This window comes from Mytilus californianus, unplaced genomic scaffold (assembly GCF_021869535.1).
Source record: "Mytilus californianus isolate M0D057914Y unplaced genomic scaffold, xbMytCali1.0.p SCAF_8, whole genome shotgun sequence".
NCBI classification, from domain to species: Eukaryota; Metazoa; Mollusca; class Bivalvia; order Mytilida; family Mytilidae; genus Mytilus; species Mytilus californianus.
In genome coordinates, this window is record NW_026262734.1 from 67,916,910 (window position 1) to 67,944,458 (window position 27,549).

The window sequence follows — 27,549 nt, forward strand, 5'->3', positions numbered from 1 at the left end:
AATCCATCTCCACCAAGAACAAATGATTCCTATTCTTGAAGTATCATAAAATATTTTTCTAGACTCCAAAGTACAATCACAACATAACGATCTATCGTAATGTTCTTCGTTTCGTGTTTACATTGTCAGTTGGTTTTAGTATAAATTCTTTATGTAATAACAAAGCGTTGGTTCCTCTTCCTGTCCTTCCCGTCCCCTCATTTTTTTTCTGTGATGGACAGAAAAGCTCAGTATAAACACAAGACAGATGATGTTGATACAATAAGAAACAGGAATAGAAATGAAGAAATTGGTAGGAAGTTTATAAACATACGTGTTTAAGGGGAGTTGTTCTGAGATACTAGTGTAGTAAAAAAAAAATAACTACATATATAATATACACACAAAAAAACCAATTAAAGAATATACTGCAAGGTAATACATTTTCAGTATGCCAGTCCATCTAAATCGTCAATCATTAAAACTTCCGGTTCTGAAAACATTTCAATACTACCGTAAGCATCAGACTTTTCAGCATCATCAAAATTACTAGTGTAAAACCATTCAAATGGGAAAACCAATGGTCTAATCTATATTAGAAACGAGAAACACTCATACATGTGATTCTTCTGGCGGAAGTCAAAATCTTCCGCTTTTCAGACCCTCTTCTGTCACTCCCGTTAAAATTTGAAATCTTCCGCTTTTTGAAAATTTAAACCTCGAAAATTTTTTAGAAGACATTTTTGTTTATAAAATTGATACGGACAGAGAAAAAGTCCAAGAAACTCGAAATTGTTATGGGAAAACACTGAAAAAACGGAAGTCACCATTTCCTGTTATTGATATTGTGACAAAGGTAAATATAGGGCAATTAGCGTCAAGTAATCAATAAAGGTGTTTAGGATTAGACTGACACTGTATATACAGCAATAAAAGTTGATTGGTAATTACCAGGTGATCAGCTGGCTAGTTTAAGACACACGCCTTTATGATTAAAAGTGAAAGACCAACAATGGCCTAATTTGTATAAACAACGACTCGGCGATCTTTGATGCTGTTGAAAACACGGAACTGAACCTCAAAGAAATATGAAATCAACTCAAATATGATAATTATGGCTTGTTTTCTATCCAAGCCAATGGAATACCTATATAACAATGTTTGTCTTGGGCAATTTTATAATTTGTCAAAATGCCGAAACGTATGTTATCACCAAATACCCAAGCAGCAAAGAAGACCAAGTATCTTGCCAAATTCAACACTGCCTGGAAATCTGAATTCAAATGGTGCAAGGCCAGTGCCAAGGGTACAGACCATGCCTACTGCACTTCATGCAAGGCTGACTTCAAAATATGCTACGGTGGCCGTAATGACATGACCAAACATATGGAGACAGCTAACCATCAGAAAGCCCACAACTCCATCAGCTCAACACCTTCTGTTAGTAGTATGTTTAGTAGTGGTACCAAAGTTGACAATGTTGCTTATGCTGAGGTACTTTTCGCCAACTATGTAGCTGAGCACAACTGTGCATTCCTGATGGCTGACCACTTTAGTGACCTAATCAAGGCTATGTTTCCAGACTCTGCAACTGCACAGAAGTTTGCCTGTAAGAGGACCAAGACAACCCACATCATCACACAAGCTTTAGCACCACACTGGGACAGTAAAGTAAACGACATGTGCCGTAGTGAGAAATTCACAGTTATGATTGACGAGTCAAATGACAAAGGTGATAACAAGAAGCTCAACATCCTTGTACGTGTATACAATCAGACTTTATGCAAAGTGTCCACACAGTTCCTTGGTATCCCAACCTGCAATATTGGAACCAGCTCATCAATATTCAACTGCCTGAATCAGGTGTTCATGTAAGTACATTTTCTACATTTTCTAAAGATTAATAAAATGATGTGGGTATACATCAGTGAGACAGCAACCCATTTACAAAAATAATTAAAAGACATCAAGAAGGCATATTACAGTCTGAAAATTGTATCCTGAATAAATTTATTATTGGTATAAAAATAAGATAATATTTATTAAATTTACTAAATAAAACTTAGGATTTAATTTAATATTTTAATTTAAAATTAAATTCAGTTGAATAAAATTTAACATGATGAATATAAATTGTCATATACCTCACATGTACATTTATTTGTAAGTGATCAAAATGTTAATCTTTTTTTTAATTTTTTTCAGTGATAGAGATATTCCTTGGGCCAACTGCATTGGATTCTCATCTGACAACTGCAATGTGATGATAGGCAAGAACAACAGTGTCCTGACCCGTATTCAGCAGATGTCACCAAGTGTGTTCAACGTAGGGTGTGTTTGCCACTTAGCCAACCTCTGTGCACAGAAGGCCATCAAGACCCTGCCATTGCCAGTTGATGACTTCTTGGTGGACATCTACTACCACTTTCATCATAGGTATCACATTGTAGTTATTATCTCTATAGATGTTTTGAAAAAAAAATTGTTTGAAATAAAAAAATTAACGAATGGATTACATGTTTCTTTGTACATGATTTATATACATGTGTCCTAGTTTTAAAAATGAACAATAAGATATCAAATTAAAGAATGTGACTGTCACTGACTGAGTGAATAAGACAAATGTAATAATATTATTTAATCAAATATAAAACTAACACAATGGTATTCATAATTCTTTATTTTTGAATTTTATTTTTCAGTTCCACCAGAAGAGAGAATTACAAGGAGTTCCAAGAGTTCACAGAGACTGACCCAATGAAGATCATCAAGCACTGCAGTACCAGGTGGTTGTCTTTAGAGAGGTGTGTTCAGCGTACCCTACAGCAGTGGCCAGCTTTAAAGAGTTACTTTCAGAGCCATGCAGAGTGTGAGAAGCCAGGTCGTATCAACAGATGTATGCAGTACTTCACCAGTGACCAGATGTGGTTGTATTTTGCCTTCCTGGAGTTTGTCATGCCTATCCTGAATGACTTCAATGTGATGTTTCAGGTATTTTATTTTGATAATATGTATATTGTACCTATTTTAAGGCATAATTTTAATATCTTTTAGATGTGAGGTATAATTCAATGAGACAGCAACCCAAAGACAAATATATGTCAACATACAGTCTTCAACAGTTTACAGATGTCTATACAATATTTCAATATATATAAACATTTCTAAATCAGTACAACTTGTGAATGTTTCCTTTTTGTCAATTGATATTAATAAATATTTTAATTTGTAGGCTGGTGAGTCCATGATTGGTTACTTACACACAGAAATGGTGCGACTTTTTCGCAAGATGATGGGTAAATTTGTCACTACAAGTACCATCACAGCACAGTCAGACATCACAAAGGTAGACTTCAGGTGTACAGACAACCAACACGACAACACCAGAATTGCAGTTGGTATGAAAGTCAGAGAGTTCCTTAGCGACAATGATGACCTACCACCACACACAGTCAACAACTTCTTCAGGTATGTTTATTATGTGTTAACAAAGAAAAAATAATCTAGGGTATATGTTCTTGAGATAGTCAACAGAGAATACATGCAATACATGAAATATTTTGAAGAGAAAATAATCCCATCAGATGTAATTGTTCATTAGTTTCCATTTCAATTCACACAGAGTATACTTGCTTAAGGTGTATATCAAGTTTTGTACATTTTAATAAATGTTTTATTTCTATTTCAGTACAGTCAGGGAGTTCTACTGCACTATGACTGAAACCATGATAAAGAAGTTCCCATTCCAAGACAAGGTTCTCCGAGGCATCAGTTTTCTGAATCCACTCAGCAAAAACAAGTTATCTCCATATGAAGGTGAGTTTTTTGTTAGTCTAGTAAGTCAACACTGTCCAAAAGATGAAAGTGAGTGCTTGTTACAAACAGAATAACATAATATTGTGTCATGAGTCATAACAGTATAATAATTTACATAAAATTGATCAGTTGTGGGGTATATGCCAATGATACTGAACTGCCTATAGCTTATAGAGAAGATATAATATTACATAGCACAACATTTATTGTTTGAATTATGATTGATCATTGAACTGTTTAAACTTAGTACTTATTATTTTTTTTCTTTTTCAGTTATCAGCTTGTCTGATAGGTTCCTCAACTATAATCAGCAAGAAACCAGTCAACTAGAAGATGAAGCTGCTGAGTATTTTCTTACTCCTCTGTGTGATTTGCCAGCATTTGATCCAGATACACCTTCACTCAACCAGTTCTGGACCTCTATTGGCAACCTGAAGCTACCAAGTGTTAAACAACAGTTTCAGCACCTGTTTGCACTCAGCAAAGTTGTACTAGCCCTGCCACACTCCAATGCTGACACAGAAAGAACTTTTTCAATGCTAAAGAAGATCCAGTCTGAACCCAGAGACAACCTAGCTGATAAGACCATCCACAGTCTACTTAGTGTAAAGATCAACAACCCAACAGACTGTCACCAGTATAAACCAGAACCTGAACTAGTCAAAGCAGCAAAGTCAGCTTGTGCCTTATACAAACAGTCTCTTTCTTAAATTGTGTTTGAACTCATGTTAAACAATGATTAGTGCTCTTGCTAATGTAAAAACTGTGCTTTATATATTTATTTAAAATCATGTTCTCTTGTGACATTTAAATAGTTTGCTTTAACTGTTGTTTAAAATAACTTTTTAATTTAGTGCTTTAGTGTAAACATTATAAGAAACATTCAACATAGTGACTATTGTTTGAAATTTTATATTGTTCTGTTATTGTAACTTGTTATAACATATCTTGAACTATATATGATGAATAAAAATTTGAAAACCCCTTATCTTCTATTATTATCAAGTAAAAATGGCTATACAGGTGTTTAAAGGTATGGAATCATTGTTCTTTTAACAAAAAAGGAAGATATGCAGTTTCAACACACCAAAAAAACATTGCGTACGACAAAAAAAAGGTCGATAAAAAATCTCCAGTTATGAGATCCAAACTCCAGCTGAAAATTTTCAAATCTCCAGTTGTGGCTTGACAACTCTGTCACATGTCTGAACACTTATGAACCACATCAACAAACGACAACTACTGAACATCAGATTCCTGACTTAGGACAGGTGCAAACAATTGCAGCGGGTTTAAACGTTTTAATGGTACCAAACCTTCACCATAAAATACATGCCTTATCTGAAACAATAGTGTAACATCACAACATAGAAAGACACACTATAAAATATCAATTGAAATGGCTTAACTCAATCAAAAGACGTAATAACACAAATGAACATACACAGAACAAATAAATTTGATCAATCTTATTGTGTTACATAAACATAATTATAATAACAGACTACATGTACTTTTATTTTCAGCTTTAAGAAAAGAAAAGAAAGATAAATTACTAAGCTCAAAGAGATTTCGTCTAGCTGAAGGAGAAGAAATAACAGATGAATACAGTATAAGTGAAGTATGCAAAATTTGTTTTAGGTTCTTATGTACATGTAGATGAGGTGTACAAGCAATTAAAAGGCTGTGTTTTACTGGTTGGCAATGCAAAATTTCCTGTAAAACGATGGAATATTTTATTTTGAGTGAAACATTATATGAAGAACAAAAATTTGGGAGATGATTCTCAGGAGGCAATGACGAAAACCAGACAACACCATGGGCAAAAAAAAAAAGGCAAACAGACAAACATCTGTCCACAAACACCATACAGAAATGTAACATGTCTAAAGATTGCCGAGAACTCAGGTGTACTGGAAGGGTCAACAGTTATTGTCCAACTTATGTCACCATCAATGCTACTCTTGTTATAATCTGTTGATAAAAAATATCTTGTGAAAATGAGAGGTTGCATAAACCTCAATGGTAAAGCTAAAAAAAACATTTGAGATGCATCGGATAGAAATCGACCTTATGCAAATGAATATAAATATATCTGTTATCCTAATTCGGGTTGAAAAAATCTCTATGCAAAGTCTGTAACTATTTGAAAATTTAGTAGTTATGAGAACACTACAAAAGAGATCAAAGTTTATCTTTTATTTCGTATTTGAATGTTCCAAAATCAATCAAAGTTTTATATGTGCACTTGCATAAGTCGATTTCTATCCGACGCAGCTCATTTGTCAACCAAAATATATATCATTGTCTACTTCTATTTCTATGCATTTTAGCTTTAACCACCTAACACAACCAGTGACCACATTGAATGTGGATGGAACATTGTGGAAAGGAATGATGAATAAAGATATAATAACAAAAAGAAAAAAAATAGTTTTTGTTATAAAGATTATATGCAGCACATATTTGATCTGACAGTGAATTTTCTTACGATATTTAAAATCAACAAAGGTTGTGTTACAGTTGAAAAAATAAAAACAATGAAAAATAACAAGATTTTGTGACTGTGTTACCTGTTATGTTTGAAAGCCATGCAACATTTTTATACGCCCGTTTATGGGACGTATTATGGTATACCGTTGTCTGTCCGTCCGTCATCAACATGTCGGACATTAACTCAAAAACGCTTTAACCAATTTGCATAAAACTTTGGTGAATTGTTTATATCTATTGACGTGAGCTCCCTTTCGTTTTTTATAAATTTTAGATATTACGTTTCCGAGTTATGGGGTTTTATTCATTAAAAAAAGGGGGATTTTCCAATTTTTGGACAATAACTCAAGAATGCTTTCACCAACTTGCAAGAAATTGTGATGAATTGTTTATATCTATTGACATGAGCTCCCTTTCGATTTTTATATATTTTAGATTTTACGTTTCCGAGTTCGGGGTTTTATTCATAAAAAAGGGGGATTTTCCACTTTTCGGACAAAAAATCAAAAACGCTTTCAGCAGCTCTTATGAAACTTTGGTGAATTTTTTATATCTATTGATGTAAGCTCCGTTTCGAATTTTATAAATTTTACATTTAACATTTCTGAGTTATGGGGTTTTATTCATTAAAAAAGGGGGGATTTTCCAGTTTTTGGACAATAGCTCAAAAATGCTGTCAGCAATTCTCATGAAACTTTGGTGAATTGTTTATATCTATTGATGTAAGCTCTCTTTACATTTTCATAAATTTCTAATATGACATTGAGAATTAATTGAACTTTAATTGTTTATAGTCTGACAACAGATTTACTAAGTATTGCGCAACAATACAGTGTATTGCACAACAGCAAGAAATCTTTAATTGAATATAAATTCAATTCATATAACCAATTTCAAGTTCTTTGACTACATTTATTCAGAAACCTATAATATTTCAAATATTTAATTACAATCCAAATTCAGACCTGTATCAAGCTTGAATATTGTGTCCATTTTTGCCCCAACTGTTCAGGGTTGGACCTCTGCACGCGTATCCAGCTGCGCTCAGCGAAGCAGTTTATTAGGAAGTTTTATACATTTTGACACAACATATGAGAATGATTGTGCATCAAGAATGAAATGTTCATACATTTAAGTAGGAGTTTCTTTGGCAACAAAATATCAGTTTGCAAGAAATATCTATACTAAGATACAATGTAGGAGAGAACTTTTAATTTAAAAACGTCCACTATTTTTCATGAAAGCATTTTATTAATTAACACAAATGACTACTACTATGACTATAGATTCCATTCAATCTTATGTATGAAAAACTATGTTTCATTAAATATATCAGAATGACATTGCTTTTACTTTCCTTAATGTTAAGTAGCAAGGGATCTGCAGTTATGTTACATTTTTAATTTTCATTTATTTTAGGTAAAAACCATATCAGCTAATTTAAAGAAGTCTGGAACTAACACTTTAGCAGCTTTAAAACTTTTAAGACAAGCATTTTCACAAGGAACAGTGTACATTGATGCATTTGTAAGGCAAGTAAATGAACATTACTTCAGGGCCTTTGATTGCCGAACATGCCAAATGGTGCATGTATAGTATGTACAAGGGGATTTAATTGAAAATCAATGTTAAAAGGGAGATAATCCAATGTCCATGAATGCACTGTCCTTTTGAGAGTTCATTCACAGTTCTAGTTCATATTTATTGTGTATTACTGTTTGATATAACAGGACATTATAGTTTGTTCTTATGTTGTACTGTTACAACACTGTTCCAGGTTAGGGGGAGGGTTGAGTGCTCACAAACATGTTTAACCCCTCCACATTTTTTATGTGCCTGTCCCAAGTCAGGAACCTGTAGTTCAGTAGTTGTGGTAGGTTCATGTCTGTCATATTGGTTTTTTCTTAAATTGTTTTGTTATAAGTTACGCCGTTAGTTTTCTCAATTGAATTGTTTCATATTTTTCATGTCAGGGTCTTTTTTTGCCGAACATACGGTATGGGTTTTTCTCATTGTTGGAGGAGGTACGGTTGCTTACATCCACTTCATTTGAACTTTGGTGGATAGTTGTCTCATTGGCAATCATACCACATCTCCTTATTTTTATATTATATTTTTGTCTTACCTGTAAGAAAGTTGTGAAAATCTTGGACATGCTGTCCCTACCATCAGCACAGGGGCCTTGGTAGCCGAGTGGTCTAAGTAGTTCATCTACTGTGTTATTAGTCTGTCAACACTGAGGTTGTCAGTTCGAACCCCTGCACAAGGGAGGTGTGTTCTACTCCAATCTTAGTTGACTAGGATTGTCAGTTTTCCTGCTGAAGGTCATGGTTCTCTCTGGGCACTCTGGCTTCATACACCTTTAAAAACTGACCACAATGATATAACCAATAGTACTGAAAGTGGCATTAAACACCAATAATCAATCTACCATCTGAGATCAAGTTTGTGATTAAGCTACACATGTTAAACATTTGTCTATGTTATCAGTTTATTCAACTTTAAATACAAAAAAAATCTTTTTTTAGTGAGGAAAACATCATACACACACTGGTGGGACTATACACAGGAACAAATTCAGAGTTACAGCTGGAAGCAGGATGGTGTATTACAAACATATCAGCAGGAAGCCATGACCAGGCCATGTTAATCACTAAATATGTAGCACCATACCTGGTAGCTTACCTCAGTAGTCAGAACTTTCTCTTACAGGTAATAATCTCATGTACTCGTGAGAATTCATAAATATGTAGCACCATACCTGGCAGCTTACCACAATAGTGAGATCTATCTCTTACAAGCTGTGAAGTGTGTTAATTCAAATATAAGTATAAGGAGATATACTTGTGGTAAGATTGCCAATGAGACAACTGTCCTCTAAAGACCACAGGAGGAGGATTTAAAAAAAAATGCTGGAACAATATTAACTCATAATCATGAAACAAGATGAAGATTGGTTGGATCAAAGTTTGGTATTGACATGTTAAGAACAATCAAATAGAGATGAAGTTTGGTATGGATGACACATGGATATTTCATATCTGCACCACAACTTATTAAGTCTCTTTTAAAAAAATAAAAATCAACAAAAAGGATGTTTTCCCTGGTAAGTATTTTAGTTTGTTCTGATAACAAGGCTTATCATTAAAATGTCAGATTAAGAACAGTAGTAAACAATTTATTAACAACAACCTAAAAAAAAAATATTTTATTTAAGGGTACATATGGCAGATTATATTAATCTGGAGTTTAGTCTTTAAGCATATGAAATTCCACAAAATTTTGTCATTACAATTTCACTCTCCTCAAAAACTTTCTTTATGCAATATTTATACTACTTATTATTTTGTGTATATACATGTAGACTATTAGGATTTTTGGGAGCTCTGTTAGATGACTTTACTTTTTGTTTCATGTTTACAGGACCAGAGTGCATGGGCCCTTGGTAATTTGGCAGGAGACAGTCAAGAGTGTAGAAATATGGTCAGGGCTCAGGGTGTGGTTGCACCATTAATTAAATTATTACAGGTTAGTCTGATATAAGATTTACGTCAATGGAAAAAAAGGGTGTATAGGTTATACAACAATTTCAATGAATATTGAGAAATAAATGTGCTGTAATATATTTGCAAGCACAAGCAAACTAGACTACAATAATTTTAATAACCATTGAAATGCATATTTTCTATTAATATATTAAATACAAAACTTGAAACATGAAATTTAAAAATATACAAACCAGAACCCATAGATAAAGGTACTTCACTATGTTAATTTTACGATGGCTATAACATTAAGCTTTAATGGCTACATATTTTTGGGACATTCTATTCCATAAAAGATAAATAGAAATACTGGTATCAAACTGTCATATTAATATCAAAGAATGAGTGTACTAGAAATTGTTGCAGAACATAAATGAGAAATGTCTCACAGAAAACCTCAGGTGAAATTTATCATGTAATACATCAAAGAAACCTAATAAAATTGATCCCAAAATTGAATTTTATTCATTATCAGAACTGAAATTGGTCAAGGAGGAGTTTATCAGTGAAAAATGAAAGAAAAGATATTGATAAATTCAATAACAATTCTCACTGTTGTTCCTTCAAAAAAAGATTTTCTTTATTTCAGTCCCAGCACCCAGCAGTCATACAGTCAGCAGCTTTTGCTTTATCCAATTTGGCCAAGGAATGTATTGAAATCTCAAGGTAGGATGTATAACCTGTATACTGTAAACATTGATATTTCTGTGTTGTTGTTATATTTTCTTATTTCTCGTTCACATCAAATGCGCAAAAATTTCCAATGTTGAGCATTTAATTTACAAACATTTAAAATGTATGTATAATTTGTATACACCTTCATAGACAGGATGTATAATGGTACACTGTGTCCATCTGTCTGTCCCTCTGTCTACACATCATACAAAACAGAGAGAGCTTTGATCAAATTTCATAAAACTGTTACTGAATATTGGAAACAATGGATGAAACCTCCCTTCCCATTTTGAGTTGTTTGGTTTAACCGTCAAATTTAAGGCTATTTTTCACATTTTGTAGACTGATTCCAGTATAATTAAATTAAAACTTTACACTGTTGTTAGGATTGGTAAAAGTAATGTCTCTTTCAAGTTGAAAAATGATCTTGATGGTCTTTCCAGACTTGTGAGATATTAACCATCAGATTTAAGTACCGGTAAATGTTTCACATGGCACACACAAGCTGGAGTATGCTGGAATTGATTTTCTTGAAACTTTATACTTTTATTGAGATGGGTAAACACAAGCCCCCTTTCCATTTTGAAAATTTTATGATTTGTTATTCCAGATTTATGGGACTTTAATCTTCAAATTGAAGGTAGTTTTTCACATGGTGTGTACTAACTCTAATATGTTTGAATCAGTTTACTTCAAATTTTAGGGATTTGTGAAATTAAGCTCCCTATCCCTTTATATAGTTTTCCAATATGTCTTCGAAATTTTTTGTCATATCTGTTTATATATTTTAGGGAGATGGTACAGAGTCAGGTTATACCAGCATTACTGCCACATTTTACCTATCAGCCAGACAATGTCAGTATACTGTCAGAGGTCTCATGGGTCTTCACTTATTTAGCCTCAAGGTAGATTTACTGATTTCTATAACATTTATTATGTTATACTCCCTTCTTAGTTAAGTGGCACTTATATATAGATGCATTTATTTGTTTGTTTGTATGTTCATATGTCTGTTTGGTCTTGGTATCTGCAACTATGGATACATCAGTGAATGGACTTCAGTAAAACTTTAACTATCACAGTGTCTCATGATAGAGAACTTAGATTTAGTGCATGAGGTTATTGGTTATAAACCAAAGACTTGAAAATCAGTATTCGTGGCTTCTCTGCATGTGGCATTTAGTAGTAAGAGCAAAAAGACTGGTAAGCTCATAAGGGTGGCATGTATTCTTGCAGACTTACTTTCTGAACTAGCACATTAAAAGTCTGTAAAATACAAAACAGGGTGCATATTCATATTACATTATTAACAGGTTCTCATCTTGATATGTATGTAATATTTGCCACTGGACATTAAACATCGTCATCAATGACAGAAAGATGAAAACAACGATTAACTTATTTAAAAAACATCTGTTAACTTGTATTCCATTAAAAATGTCGTATTCAGACGTTTTTTGTCTTTGCCTCCCATCACTTTTGATACGAACATAACAAAACTTGCCGCCCTTGATTGTATTCACTTCTACTGTGTATAATACTCCAAAGAAGGAGCACACCTGAAAACAAAAAAAGATACCTCAATTTTATTTTTCCCTAGTATTGAGATAACTTCTCAAGATCTGTCTACATACTTCTGACTTTAGGACTTATAGATTTAGGAGGTCTTTTATGTTATGGACAAAGTTAAGAGGGTCTTTTCTTTGTTTTTAGTGGTGAATTCTCAGAAGAAATTGTGAAAAATGGTGTTTTGACACAAATAGTAGTATTACTGATACAGTTATCTGAGGTGCAGCCACATATAGCAACAGTAAGTTATTACTATGAATAAAAGAATATTTTATAGAAACCAGTGCTTTTCCAATTTGAGGCATTTTTTCATGAAAGTTTTAAAAAACAATTTTAAAAATCGAAAAACCAATTGGTTAACTCAAAAGTTTACAATTTTCGATCATGAGCTGATATATATGTACATCTTTCATAAAGTTTACTTATCATTTATTCTCATATATTTCATATTAACATGTTTAAGTTGCCAATTAAAAGTTTGATGCAATATTATATGTCTCTATTATTATATATTTTATTAAATTTAGATTCACTACAATGAATATTTGAAAAGATACTTTTGCCATACTTCAAAAAAGATGTTCAAAAATGTGTTTCCTTTCTTGCTCATGCTTTGTCACTGTTATAGGTTGTGACACCATTGCTTCGTTGTCTTGGTAACCTGTGTAGTGGTCCAGACGAGTACACAGTTATGGTATGTGAGAACCCACAACTACTTCCTGTTTTAGGCTCTTACTTATCATCAAATCACAGACACGTTAAGAAAGAAACATTATGGGTTTTATCTAATTTAACAAGTAAGAAAGTAATCATAAAGGCATACCCTTATATCAAATAAATAATTTAAACCCATCAATCAAATATCAAAAGAATAAAAAAAAATTACATGTTTATGTTTTGTAATTTTTACAAAGCAGAAGCAAACACATGTTCTGGACTTTCTTATTAATATTTAAACCATACAACTTGTCAGGAATATGACCTACCGAATTAGACTATTTACCGGATTTGTAATAACATAAGCAACACGACGGGTGCCACATGTGGAGCAGGATCTGCTTACCCTTCCGGAGCACCTGAGATCACCCCTAGTTTTTGGTGAGGTTCGTGTTTCTTAGTCTTTAGTTTTCTATGTTGTGTCATCTGTATTATTATTTGTCTGTTTGTCCTTTTATTTTTGGCCATGGCGTTGTCAGTTTGTTTTCGATCTATGAGTTTGACTGTCCCCCTGGTATCTTTCATCCCTCTTTGTCTTGAATCTTGACTACAGCATTTTATTAATATCTCATTAAAATGAACGTGTGGCAGTAGGAAGGTTCTTAAAAATTCCTCGTACACCCTATATACTGTTTTGAGTAATTTTACATACACCAAATGGACATACAATCATAAATGAACTTTGAACCATGTCCAAAAAAAAAAACTTCCCTTGCTTCCCTTTCACATTCACTTTATGCTTGTGTGTACTAAAGGAGACAGCTATTTTTGGAAAATGACGCTATCAGCGGCATGTTTCCGATACCATTGACCAGAACTTACGAAAGTCGATTATTGCCTCCGCCTACCGCACTCGGTTTCATATTTACTATTTTACATCAATCTCCAATACAGACAGGGTTGTCGTCCTTTCCTCCAAATTGAGGAGGAAAGGATGACAACTCTGTCTGTATGGGAGATTGATTTTACATACTAACTGGAATCTGCTTGTATTACGCTACACTCTTACAAAGTGTTGTAGTCGGACGGGAACCAGTTTACATACTTTATTTTATTTACCAAAAAGATATCTTGACGTTCATATGTTTTTTGTTATTAAATGTAAATGGTATTTGGAGCTATCCCTTTGTTATATTTTTCATATTTATTCGAGGTTTCACTTTTATGCACATGTCTTACAATCGTAAACAATTGGTATGTATACATGATAAATAGATCCGTTTTGTTATGGTGTTGGACTTTTTACCCTCCAATGATCAGCAATTGCTAGACAAAACAGTTCTCCTAAATAATGTCAGCCTTTCATGCCATTTCAACTTTACAATCATTAAAAAAGTGAAAATCGGAATCACTTTGATATCTATTGGATAGAAACTGGTCTTTATCCAGATTTACGAAGATTTTAAAAATCTGAAATTAGTAATACGGTTATACCCACGCGGTGCGTATGAATCTTTGTTTACAAAACAGGATTTTGGAACGTCTCTAGTTTTTAGATTGTAAGTCACGATAAACTCAAATCGAAAGTAAACAGTTGTTTGTAAGACGCAGGTTTACTCACCATAAACAAGCTGAAACATTCAGTATGGCATATATTTTAGGTTAAAGACGGTCCCATTCATTTAAAAAGCATTTTGAAAGTAGACGATGGGATTATTTCAGGTTTGGGGAACGAGTAAATTATCACAAAGTTCATTTCTTGACGACCTCATAATTTCATCATGTCAATGCCGATGGTACAAATCGATTTTTACTGTTTACTGTCGCTTCTCATGTTTTGTATTTAAACGGTCGTTTATTTTTAAACCCGAACCAGGCATATGCATTCTGTAATTGTGCAAATCTTCGTTCTTTGGTCAATTGGCTTATGGATAGTTGTATCAATTTCAACTCTTATATTATTTTTTTTTTAAATATATTTGCATTACACATGCAATGGCAGTACCTTTCCAATTACTATTTATGTGTTGTGTCTAAATTAAAGTTGTAACACTTTATAGTGACTGGAAAGGGTAGAAAAATTCATCAGATGAGAAAAGGCTGAAGATACTTCAAACGGCACCGAATCATTAGATATTGCATTTTATAAAAAGAAACTGAGATTTGGATAGTTCCACTTCAAGGTAAAAATGTTTATCTCTTGTGAAATGAAATAAAAAAAAATATTGTAACACTGTAGTTAATTAATAAAGATACTATTACGTGTATTTCTGTATTGGCCTTTTTATTGGTTCTCGGCCAGCAGTCAAACGGCACCGAATCATTAGATATTGCATCTTATAAAAGGAAACTGAGATTTGGATAGTTCCACTTCAAGGTAAAAATGTTTATCTCTTGTGAAATGAAATAAAAAAAATATTGTAACACTGTAGTTAATTAATAAAGATACTAATTACGTGTATTTCTGTATTGGCCTTATTATTGGTCCATGGCAAGCAGTATTGGCCTTTCGCTTCGCCTCAGACCAATACACCCAAGACATGGACCAATAACAAGGCCAATACAGAAATACTTACGCAATGATATTATAGAATGACAAAATGGTTCAATAGCGGGAATCAGCCCCTCAACTACTTTTTACATAAATATTAACTTCTGGCTTCAACGCTTTGTTCGTCTTGTCTGGAAATCTTGCTGTAGTTCCAGTTCAGCAAGCATTTTAGAGACGTATCCCGTCCATCCTCTTTTGACTTGTAATCTCTTGTGGTAGATTTTGCCGCTTGACATTGTATCCTTTCAAGCTTGTTTTTTTTTAAAGGCAGTGCTTTAATGCCTTTCTAGTTGCCGTGTTAATCTTTCTTTCCGCGATATCCAACTTATCTACGTGGGGGGTCATTAGGCTCCAAGTAGATCCGGAAAATGTTGATTCTCTCCTCTTCTTATTGTGATTTAAAATGTTTTTTGTTTCATTTCATTTACATTGGGAAATAGAGAAACGATCATTGTGTTTTGTTAGTTTTAAAAACTTTTGATATATTTGCATTTTGCATTATAAGCAGTCAACCGATTGACAAACTAGAATTATTTGAATTCCGTGTGGAAAGAGGTCGGGTTAATTTCGAGTGTTATCTGCAATCTAGATGTTTATAAATCATTTCAGTCGTTGATATAATAATTAAAGGTCGACTGAACATGAATTATATTATACAATTTAAGGCGCATTTCTGTTTATGCACGTAAACCCATCTAACGTTATTGATTGTTATTTCGCAGTTATATAAAGTAGCAAATTATCGTTCCTGAATAGGTGGCGCCGTGGTAGCCGATCCTGTTCTTCCGGTTTCTGCACTTTTTGTTCTACATGCCGAACAGATAGTGTAGCGGTGTGGTTGTCCTACAAAGGATGTGAAGATTTGGAAAGAAAGAAAGAAAGCACTGTGCAACTATACAGTTGCATTTTTAATTAACGATGCCAAGTACTTGTTGTTGTGTACCTGGATGTCATTTAAGAGGAGGACATGCATTTCCAAATGACTTAAAAAGAAGGAAAAGTTGGATCAATGCCATGGCCCATACGCAGATTGGACGAGAACACGATGAAATCGTGGAGTCCATCTCAGACTCAATCAGCTGTTGTTTGCAAGGCACATTTTACTGAAAATGACTACGTGCAGGAAACTATTCATGGTAAAACTCTATTTTCTTTTTAAAATATATAGTTATATATGTAATCGCCATGCGAATAAACCGAAGTCTGTTTACAACCGCAATTATCGTTTTAGAATAAAAGGGGGTGGTTAATTCAAGACGTCATAATTTTTTGGATTACGATTCAATGTGATCTGTTTGAGATTTTTTGGTGCTTGTTACAATTATAATGATTTCTTACAAGAGGTATATCATACTGAGAATTATTTTAGCAGTAATTATGCTAATGTTATAATGACAGGAATGCATAAGCTATGCCTTATAGACTTTCTTGAAAAATATCAATGACAATGTTAGCAGGAACAAAACAATGACATGCTCTCATCTGTATTATAGTTATTTAGGTACAAACAATGTACGTTTGTTGCATAAGTCTCTCATTGTTTGTCCTTTGGATTTACATAACATACATTTTGATGTACATTGAATCAGGCTAACATAGTTTTATCCAGATTGTAATGAATAAATCTAGTTAATATTTTGCCAGGTAGTACAAAGTATGCATTGCTAATGGAAGTTCATTTAATTATCAAAAAACTTATGTTTTATAACCTTTTTCAGGGCGCAAACCCACCATACAGAGACTTAATTCTACTGCCATTCCCAGCCTTTTTTCCTGGACCAAGCAAGAGACTGAATCGTCCACAAAAAGAAAAATCAGGGCAGTTTCCTGTGAAAACAAAAGAACTAAGTTTCAAGTTTTATTAAATCAGGAAAATCAATACAAAGTATAATGATGTCTTCCCCCACATTAACATGATATTACATCAGATAGATAAATATATATTATGTATGACAAAATATCAAATCAAGGTTAAAACTAAACTTGATGAATATTGTAGTAGAAATCTAGAGGAAAGTTTTGATTGTAAAGTTGGTTTTCCTGAAGAAGTCATTCATACTGCAGACAGGATTTATGACTGTCCACCACCAACTGCCGAGCTTATGTTGAGCTTCACAGATGGAATTACGCAAACACCATCAATGCCTTTATTTTCAGCAGAGAATTTTGAAATGAAGACACGTGACACAGCCATGCATTTTAATACCGGTTTAGAGTTGTATACTAAATTTTTATTTGTTGTGACCACACTTGGTCCAGCAGCACATTGTTTGAGATACATATATTTTCAAATTGATAGGGTGTCATTTGAAAATCAGTTTTTTTATGACTTTGATGAAATTGAGGCATTATACAACCAACTTTGAACTGTTCAGATTCTAGATTGAAACTAGTGTTAAGAATGTTGTGTAAACATGGATTGTATTTATTTTTAAACAGTGGCGTGAGGCTAACACTTGGCCATTTAGTGGTTAAGTCAGGTATTTTTCGCCATCCAACTTCAAATTAAAGTTTCCTACAACTTGGATTATTATTGACAGCACAGAATATCCCGTGATAAAACCTAAAGCTCCTAGAGCTCAGGCAACCTTTTCATCATATAAAAACAGAAACACTGAAAATACTTGTATGTTCGACACCTGGTGGTTTAGTCATCTATGTCTCTAATGCATATGTTGGTTGTACCAGTGACTGTGAAATAGTTGAAAGATGTAGAATAGTTCAATTATGTGATCCAGGTGACAGTGTGATGGCAGACAAAGGTTTAAATGTGCAAGATTTGTTTGCTCACTTTTTTCAAAAAAAGAAACAGAATTAGTTCCAAAACTCATATACGGGATAGAAAAGTCTCCAATTAACACGTGCACATAGAGCTGATTATTGGACTTGGCAAAACATACAAAATTCTAATAAATCCTATGAATGGAACTGAAACAATACTTTCATCTGAAATAACATTTAGTTGTTTTATGTTGTGTAATTTTAGAACTTGTATTGTGCCAACATGACATGGCCAAAGGATGCATAAATAAAAGTGACGCAATGAAGTTTGTTCTGATATATACATGTATATATTTACAATTACATGCACATGTAAATTGTAATGCATATAAAAATAAGGAAATGTGGTATGATATTCAGTGAGTTTATCAACCAAAGTGCATAAGAAATGGGTTAAGCAGTTACAGGTGTTACTGTCACCGTACAATCTCCAACAATGAGAAAAACTTGTACCGTGTAAAAAATTTCAGAGATCTTACAACTAAGTTTTGTTGTCTCACCTTGACTTTGGTGAATTGTTTATATCTGTTGATGTAAATATAAAAAAGAAGAAGTGGTATGATTGCCAATGAGACAACTCTCCACAAGAGACCAAATGACACAGAAATTAACAGCTATAGGTCACAGTACGGTCTTCAACATTGAGCAAAGCACATACCGCACAGTGAGCTATAAAAGGCCCCGAAATGACAATGTAAAACAATTCAAACAAGAAAACTAACGGCCTAATTTATGTACAAAAAATGAACGAATAACAAATATGCAACACACAAACAAACCACAACCACTGAATTACAGGCTCCTGACTTGGGACAGGCAAATACATGTACATACAGAATGTGGCGGGGTTAAACATGTTAGCGGGATCCCAACCCACCCCCTAACCTGGAACAGTGGTGTAACAGTACAATATAAGAACGAACTATAATAATCAGTTGAAAGAGGCTTAACTCATCAGATGGATAAATACAAATACAAGTGGATGTGGCCAGGTAGTTGTACATCCAAACAACAAAAAGACACTAAGTACAGATCTGAGAGTACTCGCATTTACTGACAGCTAGTTCAAAGCCACTAACAACTGATAAAAAAATCTTGCATCTAAGACTAAATTATCAATCCGTAAGCTCCCTTTAGAATTTTATAAATTTTAGATTTTACATTTCTGAGTTATGGGGTTTTATTCATTAACAAAGGGGGCATTTTCCAGTTTTTGGACAACAACTCAAAAATGCTTTAAGCAGTTCGCATGAAACTTTGGTGACTTATTTATAGCTATTGATGTAATCTCCCTATTGATTTTCATTAATTTCAAATATGACATTGAGAAGAAATTGAACTTTATTTGTTTATAGTCTGGCAACAGATTTATTAAGTATTGCGCAACATCACAGTGTATTGCACAACAGCAAGAAATCTTTAATTGAATATAAATTCAATTCATATAACTGATTTCAAGTTCTTTGACTACATTTATTCAGAAACTATAATATGTCAAATATTTAATTACAATCCAAATTCAGACCTGTATCAAGCTTGAATATTGTGTCCATTTTTGCCCAAACTGTTCAGGGTTGGACCTCTGCGGGTGTATCCAGCTGAGCTCAGCGAATCAGTTTATTTCTTAATTAAGAACTCCTTTTTGTCGAGTCTGCGTCGCAGAAAGCTCGACATAGGGATAGTGATCCGTTGGCGGCGTTAGCTAACTTCTTAAAAGCTTTATATTTTAGAAGGTGGAAGGTCTGGATGCTTCATACTTTGTATATGGATGCCTCATGTTACGAAATTTCCGTCAGTCACATGTCCAATGTCCTTGACCTCATTTTCATGGTTCAGTGACTACTTGAAAAAAAAGTTAAGATTTTTTGTAATGATAAATTCTCTCTTATTATAAGTAATAGGATAACTATATTTGGTATGTGCGTACCTTGCAAGGTCCTCGTGCCCGTCAGACAGTTTTCACTTGACCTCGACCTCATTTCATGGATCAGTGAACAAGGTTAAGTTTTGGTGGTCAAGTCCATATCTCAGATACTATAAGCAATAGGTCTAGTATATTCAGTGTATGGAAGGACTGTAAGGTGTACATGTCCAACTGGCAGGTGTCATCTGACCTTGACCTCATTTTCATGGTTCAGTGGTTATAGTTAAGTTTTTGTGTTTTGGTCTGTTTTTTTTTATACTGTATGCAATAGGTCTACTATATTTGGTGTATGGAATGATTGTAAGGTGTTCATGTCTACCTGGCAGGTGTCATCTGACCTTGACCTCATTTTCATGGTTCAGTGGTCAAAGTTAAGTTTTTGAGTTTTGGTCTTTTTTCTAATACTATATGCAATAGTTCAACTGTATTTGGTGTATGGAAATATTTTATGATCTATTTGTCAGTCACTCAGGTTTTTTTTTACCTTGACCTCATTTTCAAGGTTCATTGCTCAGTTTTAAGTTTTTGTGTTTTGGTCTGTTTTTCTTAAACTATAAGCAATAGGTCAACTATATTTGTTGTATGGAAGAATTGTTAGCTGTACATGCCTGCCTAGCATGGTTCATCTGACCTTGACCTTGACCTCATTTTCTTAGTTCATTGGTCAATGTTTAGTTTACTTGGTTAATGTTAAGTTTATGTGACAGTTGTAATAAAGCTTTATATTTAGGACTATCAACATAATATCAATGATTAGTAAAGAAGGCGAGACATTTCAGCGTGTGCACTCTTGTTTCATTCATAAATTACTTTATACTTGGAAATATAATTTTGCTTGGAGTTATAGTTTCTAAAAAAAGTATTGTCATTGAAAGAGTTGACATGTTGCAATGTACATTTATTCTACATAGTTCTATGGTACCAAATCAAAAGTTTATATAAAAGAAAGAAGTCAAAGGTTTCCCATCATAGTTTAGTTACATACATTTTTTTTGTACCTGAGGTCGTTGAATATAGATCATTATATAAATAAGGAGATGTGTTATGATTGCCAATGAAACAACTATCATTCATACATTGTACTTACCAGTAACAAACCACATTTGCAAAGTTGAATAAAATACAGTTGATAACATTTATTTATTACTAAAAAGAAAATGCCAAACTATTTTAAACAGTATTTGACTATTAACATAGATAAAAAAGGTACAAACTGGACATAATGCACTAGTTCATAAACAAGTGAGAACAATCGCCTTCATATAGTGCTCAGAATATGACATTCATAAAACTTGTTCAATATCATTAGAGAACTCTAAATCTTAAATACTGAAAGCCACCTCTGATAAGTACAATGTACTATGCAAGATAATGATATAACTGGACTAAAAATACACACAACCTGTAATTAACTGCCTTTACAGCACTTTCGTGCTTTGATTTTATTACCATGTAGGGGTCCCATACTATGGCTCCATATTAAATTATAAGATCCATTCCTAAAGATCTAGATCATTGTTCTAATCTGACACAAATTTCAATAACTGGAATGCTACCCAAGTTGAATATATGGTGACCCACGAGAACAGCATTATCACTATTGAAATTGTGTTTAATACCATGATTGTTCAATGTCATTAACTTAAATGGAGACAGACACTTGACCTGAAAGACATGAAAGGTGGTGTGGGAGTGCAAAATCAAAAACTAACTGACTATGGTTAAAGAATGAATATCAATTACATGGGTCAACATGGTCAAGGGCAGAGTTGTTATAAAATAACAATATGGCAGAGAAATGGTTTCAAGTTTCATATAAAGCGACCTGACTGACATGAAATAAAAAATCGAAGGAGTATCCCTATTTGTCTAATCTTCAAGGTGAAATAAAACTAGTAAAACAATATTATACTATTGTCTAAATATACAGAAATATAATTTGCTTCAAGTAACAGAAATAACTAGGTCACTAGTAACTTATTTAATGAGTATGTGGGGTATAAGAGCTTGCTAACAACAGGCTCTTCATAATCATTTAGTTTGAAAAGGATACTAGTAGTCTATATTCTTGATTTAGAAAAATGTAATTGCAAGAAAAAAATCACATTACTTAGAATACTTTAGATCATTCAGGTAGTCTTTATTTATATGTACAAAAGAACAGCCAGTAGTCATTGGATATTGTAGATCATTTAAATAGTCTTGACCTTTTTATTAGTACAAAAGAACAGCCAGTAGTCATTGGATATTGTAGACCATTCCGGTAGTCTTGACCTATTTATTTATACAAAAAAACAGCCAGTAGTAATTGGATACTGTAGATCATTCAGGTAGTCTTGACCTATTCATTTGTACTGAAAAAACAGACACATATACGAATATCAATTATATGCTTACGAGACATGTTGCAATGTAAAACTTATTACGGTATGTGAAAATCAAGACTTGCATAAAAAATATCACAATATTAGAGACAGTGGCGTCATTTTTCCTCAGAGCTTTCAGCTCTTTGATTAAACTCATTTATGTCATTGGAAAGCTTTAATAGTATAAAGTTTGAAATTTAAATTCAAACTTTGTCCCTCAGACTAAACTTAATTTTATTAGATTTATAATTTATTTTTTTACAGTCAGATAAAGTTCAGAATTATAGTTATTTTCAAATGATTTGTTTTACTGAAAAAATATAGAGGAATGGATAACAAAACACAAAGAAAGAATCAACTTTTTATTTCTGTCCTTCATTGCAAAGCCACATTGATGCACAGTGAAGTTGGAAAATGATTACCCTACATGTTTGGTGTGCTGTAACTCTAGTTTTAATCCACTGCTTTCACCTGTAATATGCATGATGATGTTTTAAGAGAATTTCTGAGAGGTAACCAGTATATGTTGACATTGATATGTAATAAACCCTGTTGTATAGTACATCTTTTATTCCCTATTCTTTGTTGTAGGTGAATCTAAAGCCTGCTCAGCAGTGACACACAGTCCTCTGTTACACCAAATCCTAGAGCAAGTACCTGCTGCTTTTGATATCAAAATGGAGGTAAGTATTATTAAAGAAACCTTTAAGAAATGAGCCACTCAAGTGTTATATAGAAATGCTAATAATGACATTAACTGATATTGTAACTCTGACTCTTTCCCTCAATGCATGACAACATTACAAAATTGGAATTAGAGCATTTACTGTTATATATCGGTTAATATAAACTACCAAAGGGAGATAATCCATAATAAATATAAATCCTTTAGCTATTTATATACAATGTATATATATATTCAGAAAATAATTTCCCCCTTTGATAACATTCTTGAAAGGATAGTAACTATCTGTGTACCCTGGTGTTAGTTTTATAATGAGGATGGTTGTTTGTCACACCTTCATGACACAATCTTATAAGAAAGACTACTATATTCTTTACAAGTCTTAAATGCAGCCAATTGTATTTATGATTGTGTCACCTGACAGCGTCCAGCTTAGATCACTTCTGCCTTTTTGTGTCTTTGTTGTCAGCATCACACCTTGTTAATCCTCAACTCCTTGAAAACATCTTGACAGAATTCAACCAAAGTTGCATGGATTTTTCTATAGGACATTAGATTGTGCACCTGCTACTTTAATTTTGATCCAAGTGATTTTTTGGGGTTCCTGTACTAAACAATTTGAATAAACCATTAGTGCTAATATTAGTTTGGTAATCATTTACTCCTTTAAAACAGCATGACAGTAGTTCTGTTTATTTTATTTGGAGATGACTGGCGACTCTTTGTCCTCCTTTGAAGACTCAACTATGATTTTTTTGTAAAAAGACTACTTTCACACAATGAAACCAGTTCAAACTGAATCTTTCATCAGTCTGAATTCTATCTAAACTGATCTCTTGTTTGTTTTCTATAAAAATGTAAACTATTTAAACCCAAAGGCCTGAGATGTCTTACCAGAACAAAATCTTCAATTCCAATATTGTTATATATACCAGTTTATAATGTATCGATTAATTGTCAATTGGCCATGGATTATAAACTTCTCGAATGTACCGGTATATTATGTATTGTCTTGTAATTTCAGGCATTGTATGTGTTATGTAATTTAGCCATTCACGGAGAAGAAATCTGTAGTTACCTTGTTGACAATGGAGTTCTACAGCAAGTTACACCAGTTTTAAAGTCATCAGATGTAGAAATTTTAAATTTAGGTCTATCCTTAGTAGAAATGGCTCTTAGAATGACTCAGAATGTAAGTATACCTAACTAAGATGTTGGAGGTCAAAATAATTGAGACCAAGGTCATACTGTAGGTACCAATTTTTGTGGATTGAGGAAATCTTGCATTTTCATGAATAATTGCTTTCATGGTTTTGCCAAATTCTGTATATAATCCAAAAGAAAATTTGTAACTTGTTGGAACATTTAAATTTGTGGTTCTCCTGTTCCAACGAAATCCATGAAAATTGCTATCCCACAAATAATAATGAATCACAGTACTTCCTGGATACTATTACCAAGTGTTTAATGACCTTGACTACCAATAAGGGTTTTGCACAGATGGCTTTAAGCCATTTGGGGTATTAAATATAAATTATTTTTAACCTTTCAGTTATAGATATAATGTACAAAAACATTTTGAGGGTAATAAAAATATCGAAAAAATAAAATGTAATTCTTAAATAAAAGTACAAAAGGAACCAAACTATTGGTATTTGCAAAACATATGTTTATATATATGTTATGTTATTAGAAGTTAAAAGGGAAAATGTTTTTAAAAATGAAGAAAACTTGGTCCTGAAGTCATCAAATCAGCGAAAATATATTAAGGACTCTTACAACAATATAAAGCTGACTGCATTTTCAAAAATGTTATTTGATTTTAGGAAATGTAAACTTTTTTTAGCCTTCAAATAATATAATATTAATTCTTTATTGTTATATAAATAAACCTGATTGATACTTGTGACAAATACAACAAAATAATATAATATATATTAGCTTTCAAAGGGAGATAATCCAGAGGGAAACATGAAGCCCTAAGGCAGATGTCAAAAATGTTATTTGATTTTAGGAAATGTAAACTTTTTTTAGCCTTCTAATAATATAATATTAATTCTTTATTGTTATATAAATAAACCTGATTGATACTTGTGACAAATACAACAAAATAATATAATATACATTAGTTTTCAAAGGGAGATAATACAGAGGGAAACATGAAGCCCTAAGGCAGAGGTCAGAAAATATCCACTCTTTGGTAACTTTCTTTGTTGGATAGGGGGAAAAACAGTATTTCAAATGATATTGTTGCCTCTTAATTGTAGGGTTGTCATGTATTTGAGGAGTGTGATGGAGTGACAAGGTTAGAGGCTCTAGATTACCACAATAACGATACAATCAGACACCAAGCCAGTGAATTGTTAGATGTTTACTTTTATGGAGAAACACAGGTTTGTGAAATATTTTTCAATGGAATAATAAAACTAACAAATACAATCTTAGTCAAATTACAATATTTTTTTAAGTTTTGTATGATATTTTACAAAGCATCATGAATAAGTTATTGTGATGTATTAATTTTCTGTACCTATGAAAATTTGTTAATTACAAACACATATTTGCCCTTTAAAATTATAAAGTTACATATAAATAAATGTATATACAGGGTATATATATATATATGTAAATGAGATAACAGGCTGACATTGCTATTAACCAAAAACAACATATGGAGGTCAACTAAAATTAGATTGGTTCTCAAACCATATGTCAAGCTCTAAATGGCCCTCATCTAGATAAATCATGATTGAATGTAACAGTAACTATAAAGATATTCTCCCAAAAAAACTAAGTTCCCCCAATTGACAAAAATAGTAAGGTGTATAGAATTACAACCATTTGATAATGTTCTTGTTTTGGGACAAGCACACAAACATGTGACAACAGTCAATATTTTATGTTCATCTTGAACTATTTTCCATGTCTTAAAAATATTTCATTTATCATACTTTTAGGAGAGTTATAATTTTTTCCATGAATTCTGCCAGCACAAGATATACTTTAAATGTTCACCAGTTTGTTACCTTGAGATGACAGTAGGTACTTAACATGAATTTATGATAATAATTATTTATTTTTCAGGAAGGTGATGGATGAAGACATTGTCAAATTAACCATTAAAAAGACAGAATTATATTAGGCAGCAATCATAGTTTGCTTATCTTCAATTATACGAGATCTTCCAGCATGAATTATGAGTCACTATTTATGTAGAATAAATAAAATTATTCAGTGCTTAGTTTATAAAAAAATGTATTAGTCTGACTGCCAAAACTTAACAGAAGCCTACACAAAAATCAAAAATCCACATCAAAAGTATAAGTCTAATTTCAATTCACAAAAAATATTTCTGGAATAACAAATAAGAAAGCTAAAGACTTAAGTTTGAGAAGCCAAAAACAAAAGGTTTTGAGGCTAAAAAAACAAAAGGATATTGATAAAACAACCAGAAACCTAAAGTCAACATTGCCTGAGAGATTGAAACCTAACATTTAGTTTATTACTAATAGGAACATCTTCCTCTTTAACAGGTTAAACCTGTCTCATTTTATGGATCAGTAGTAATAAAGGAAGTTAAAAATAAGTGCAATCAATTTTTATGTATTTAATCTATTTTACACAATTATAAGATGGAAAATTTATTATGTATTTTGCTTTTATGTTTAAGATTGTAATGAATTACAAGCTTATTCAGTTTTAATAAACATCATTAGTAAATGCATGTGTTAGTGTGATTTATTACTCAGATCAGTTATGAAAGTGAGAGGGTACACTTAATTGTATGATTATGATAAATAGGTCATATACCTGGTGATGGTTGAAAGTTACTGTGTAAATGATTGAATAAAAAGTAGAGAGTTAGATGTTAATGAGACAGCAATCCAACAAAATATGGAAAACAGAAATAATATCTCCCACAGTTTTGTATCCACCCTAGTATACATATTGATGAACCCAACATGTCTGTGCCAATATAAAGGCTATACAAATTAGGTAAGTTATTCACTGATCATTTACATGTGTTATAGGACTCAGACATCTTCGATCAATCCAGACTAGCATATACCATTGCAGATTCCATACAGTGGTGTAATACCAATGTACAATTTAATAAAGCTAAACTAAAAGTTCTTATTTTACATCCTAATAGAAAAACAAAAGATACAGGGTATCCATCTATGACACAGTACATGCACATCAAAAAACACACAAAAAGCAGAGGAACAGCGCTTTTATTGCTGTTCTTCAAAGTGAGGCCTTCAACACGGAGCAAAAAAGCCTCTCACATACTGCAAGTTTAAGACAGCCCCTGGCACTGGTTTGAGTGGAATTCTTTGCAAAATGATTCGGATAGACTGTGTAAGATGTAACACTACCAAATTGGGCCTGTCCAAAAAGAACATACTGGAAAGTAGTACTTATTAAAAACAAATAGTTAACTGGTTTATAGAAATTACTTCAATATTATGAATTATGAAGACATACGCATCTATCACATGAAATGA

The 27,549-nt window shown here is 32.8% G+C and overlaps 2 protein-coding genes and 2 long non-coding RNA genes across 4 annotated transcripts; all 4 read left to right on the forward strand.

The window, feature by feature from the left end:
- Positions 1-165: 165 nt before the first annotated feature.
- On the forward strand, positions 166-26,761 carry LOC127710682 (uncharacterized). Its single transcript, XM_052216628.1, has 13 exons — positions 166-292; positions 5,322-5,416; positions 7,708-7,824; positions 8,821-9,000; positions 9,712-9,816; positions 10,423-10,499; positions 11,300-11,413; positions 12,222-12,318; positions 12,706-12,874; positions 22,948-23,039; positions 24,066-24,233; positions 25,309-25,434; positions 26,126-26,761. Exons 1-13 carry the CDS (start codon positions 214-216, stop codon positions 26,138-26,140), a joined length of 1,434 nt encoding a protein of 477 aa, XP_052072588.1. The 5' UTR covers positions 166-213; the 3' UTR covers positions 26,141-26,761.
- On the forward strand, positions 1,781-2,706 carry LOC127710684 (uncharacterized). The gene is made up of 3 exons (XR_007986274.1): positions 1,781-1,850; positions 2,185-2,415; positions 2,682-2,706. It is a non-coding gene; the product is annotated as an uncharacterized LOC127710684 (long non-coding RNA).
- LOC127710681 (uncharacterized) lies at positions 2,719-4,590 on the forward strand. Its single transcript, XM_052216627.1, has 4 exons — positions 2,719-2,970; positions 3,212-3,447; positions 3,668-3,795; positions 4,069-4,590. Exons 1-4 carry the CDS (start codon positions 2,737-2,739, stop codon positions 4,503-4,505), a joined length of 1,035 nt encoding a protein of 344 aa, XP_052072587.1. The 5' UTR covers positions 2,719-2,736; the 3' UTR covers positions 4,506-4,590.
- LOC127710683 (uncharacterized) lies at positions 16,155-18,332 on the forward strand. Its single transcript, XR_007986273.1, has 2 exons — positions 16,155-16,421; positions 17,004-18,332. It is a non-coding gene; the product is annotated as an uncharacterized LOC127710683 (long non-coding RNA).
- Positions 26,762-27,549: the final 788 nt, after the last annotated feature.

Bases quoted from the DNA above. Each gene is read 5' to 3' on its own strand.
- LOC127710682 (XM_052216628.1), top strand. From the start codon at position 214: ATGGACAGAAAAGCTCAGTATAAACACAAGACAGATGATGTTGATACA. The intron at 10,500-11,299 runs GTAGGATGTATA...TATATATTTTAG, and splicing joins GAATGTATTGAAATCTCAAG to GGAGATGGTACAGAGTCAGG. The intron at 12,319-12,705 runs GTAAGTTATTAC...TCACTGTTATAG, and splicing joins TGCAGCCACATATAGCAACA to GTTGTGACACCATTGCTTCG.
- LOC127710681 (XM_052216627.1), top strand. From the start codon at position 2,737: ATGAAGATCATCAAGCACTGCAGTACCAGGTGGTTGTCTTTAGAGAGG. The intron at 2,971-3,211 runs GTATTTTATTTT...TTTAATTTGTAG, and splicing joins ACTTCAATGTGATGTTTCAG to GCTGGTGAGTCCATGATTGG. The intron at 3,448-3,667 runs GTATGTTTATTA...TTTCTATTTCAG, and splicing joins ACAGTCAACAACTTCTTCAG to TACAGTCAGGGAGTTCTACT.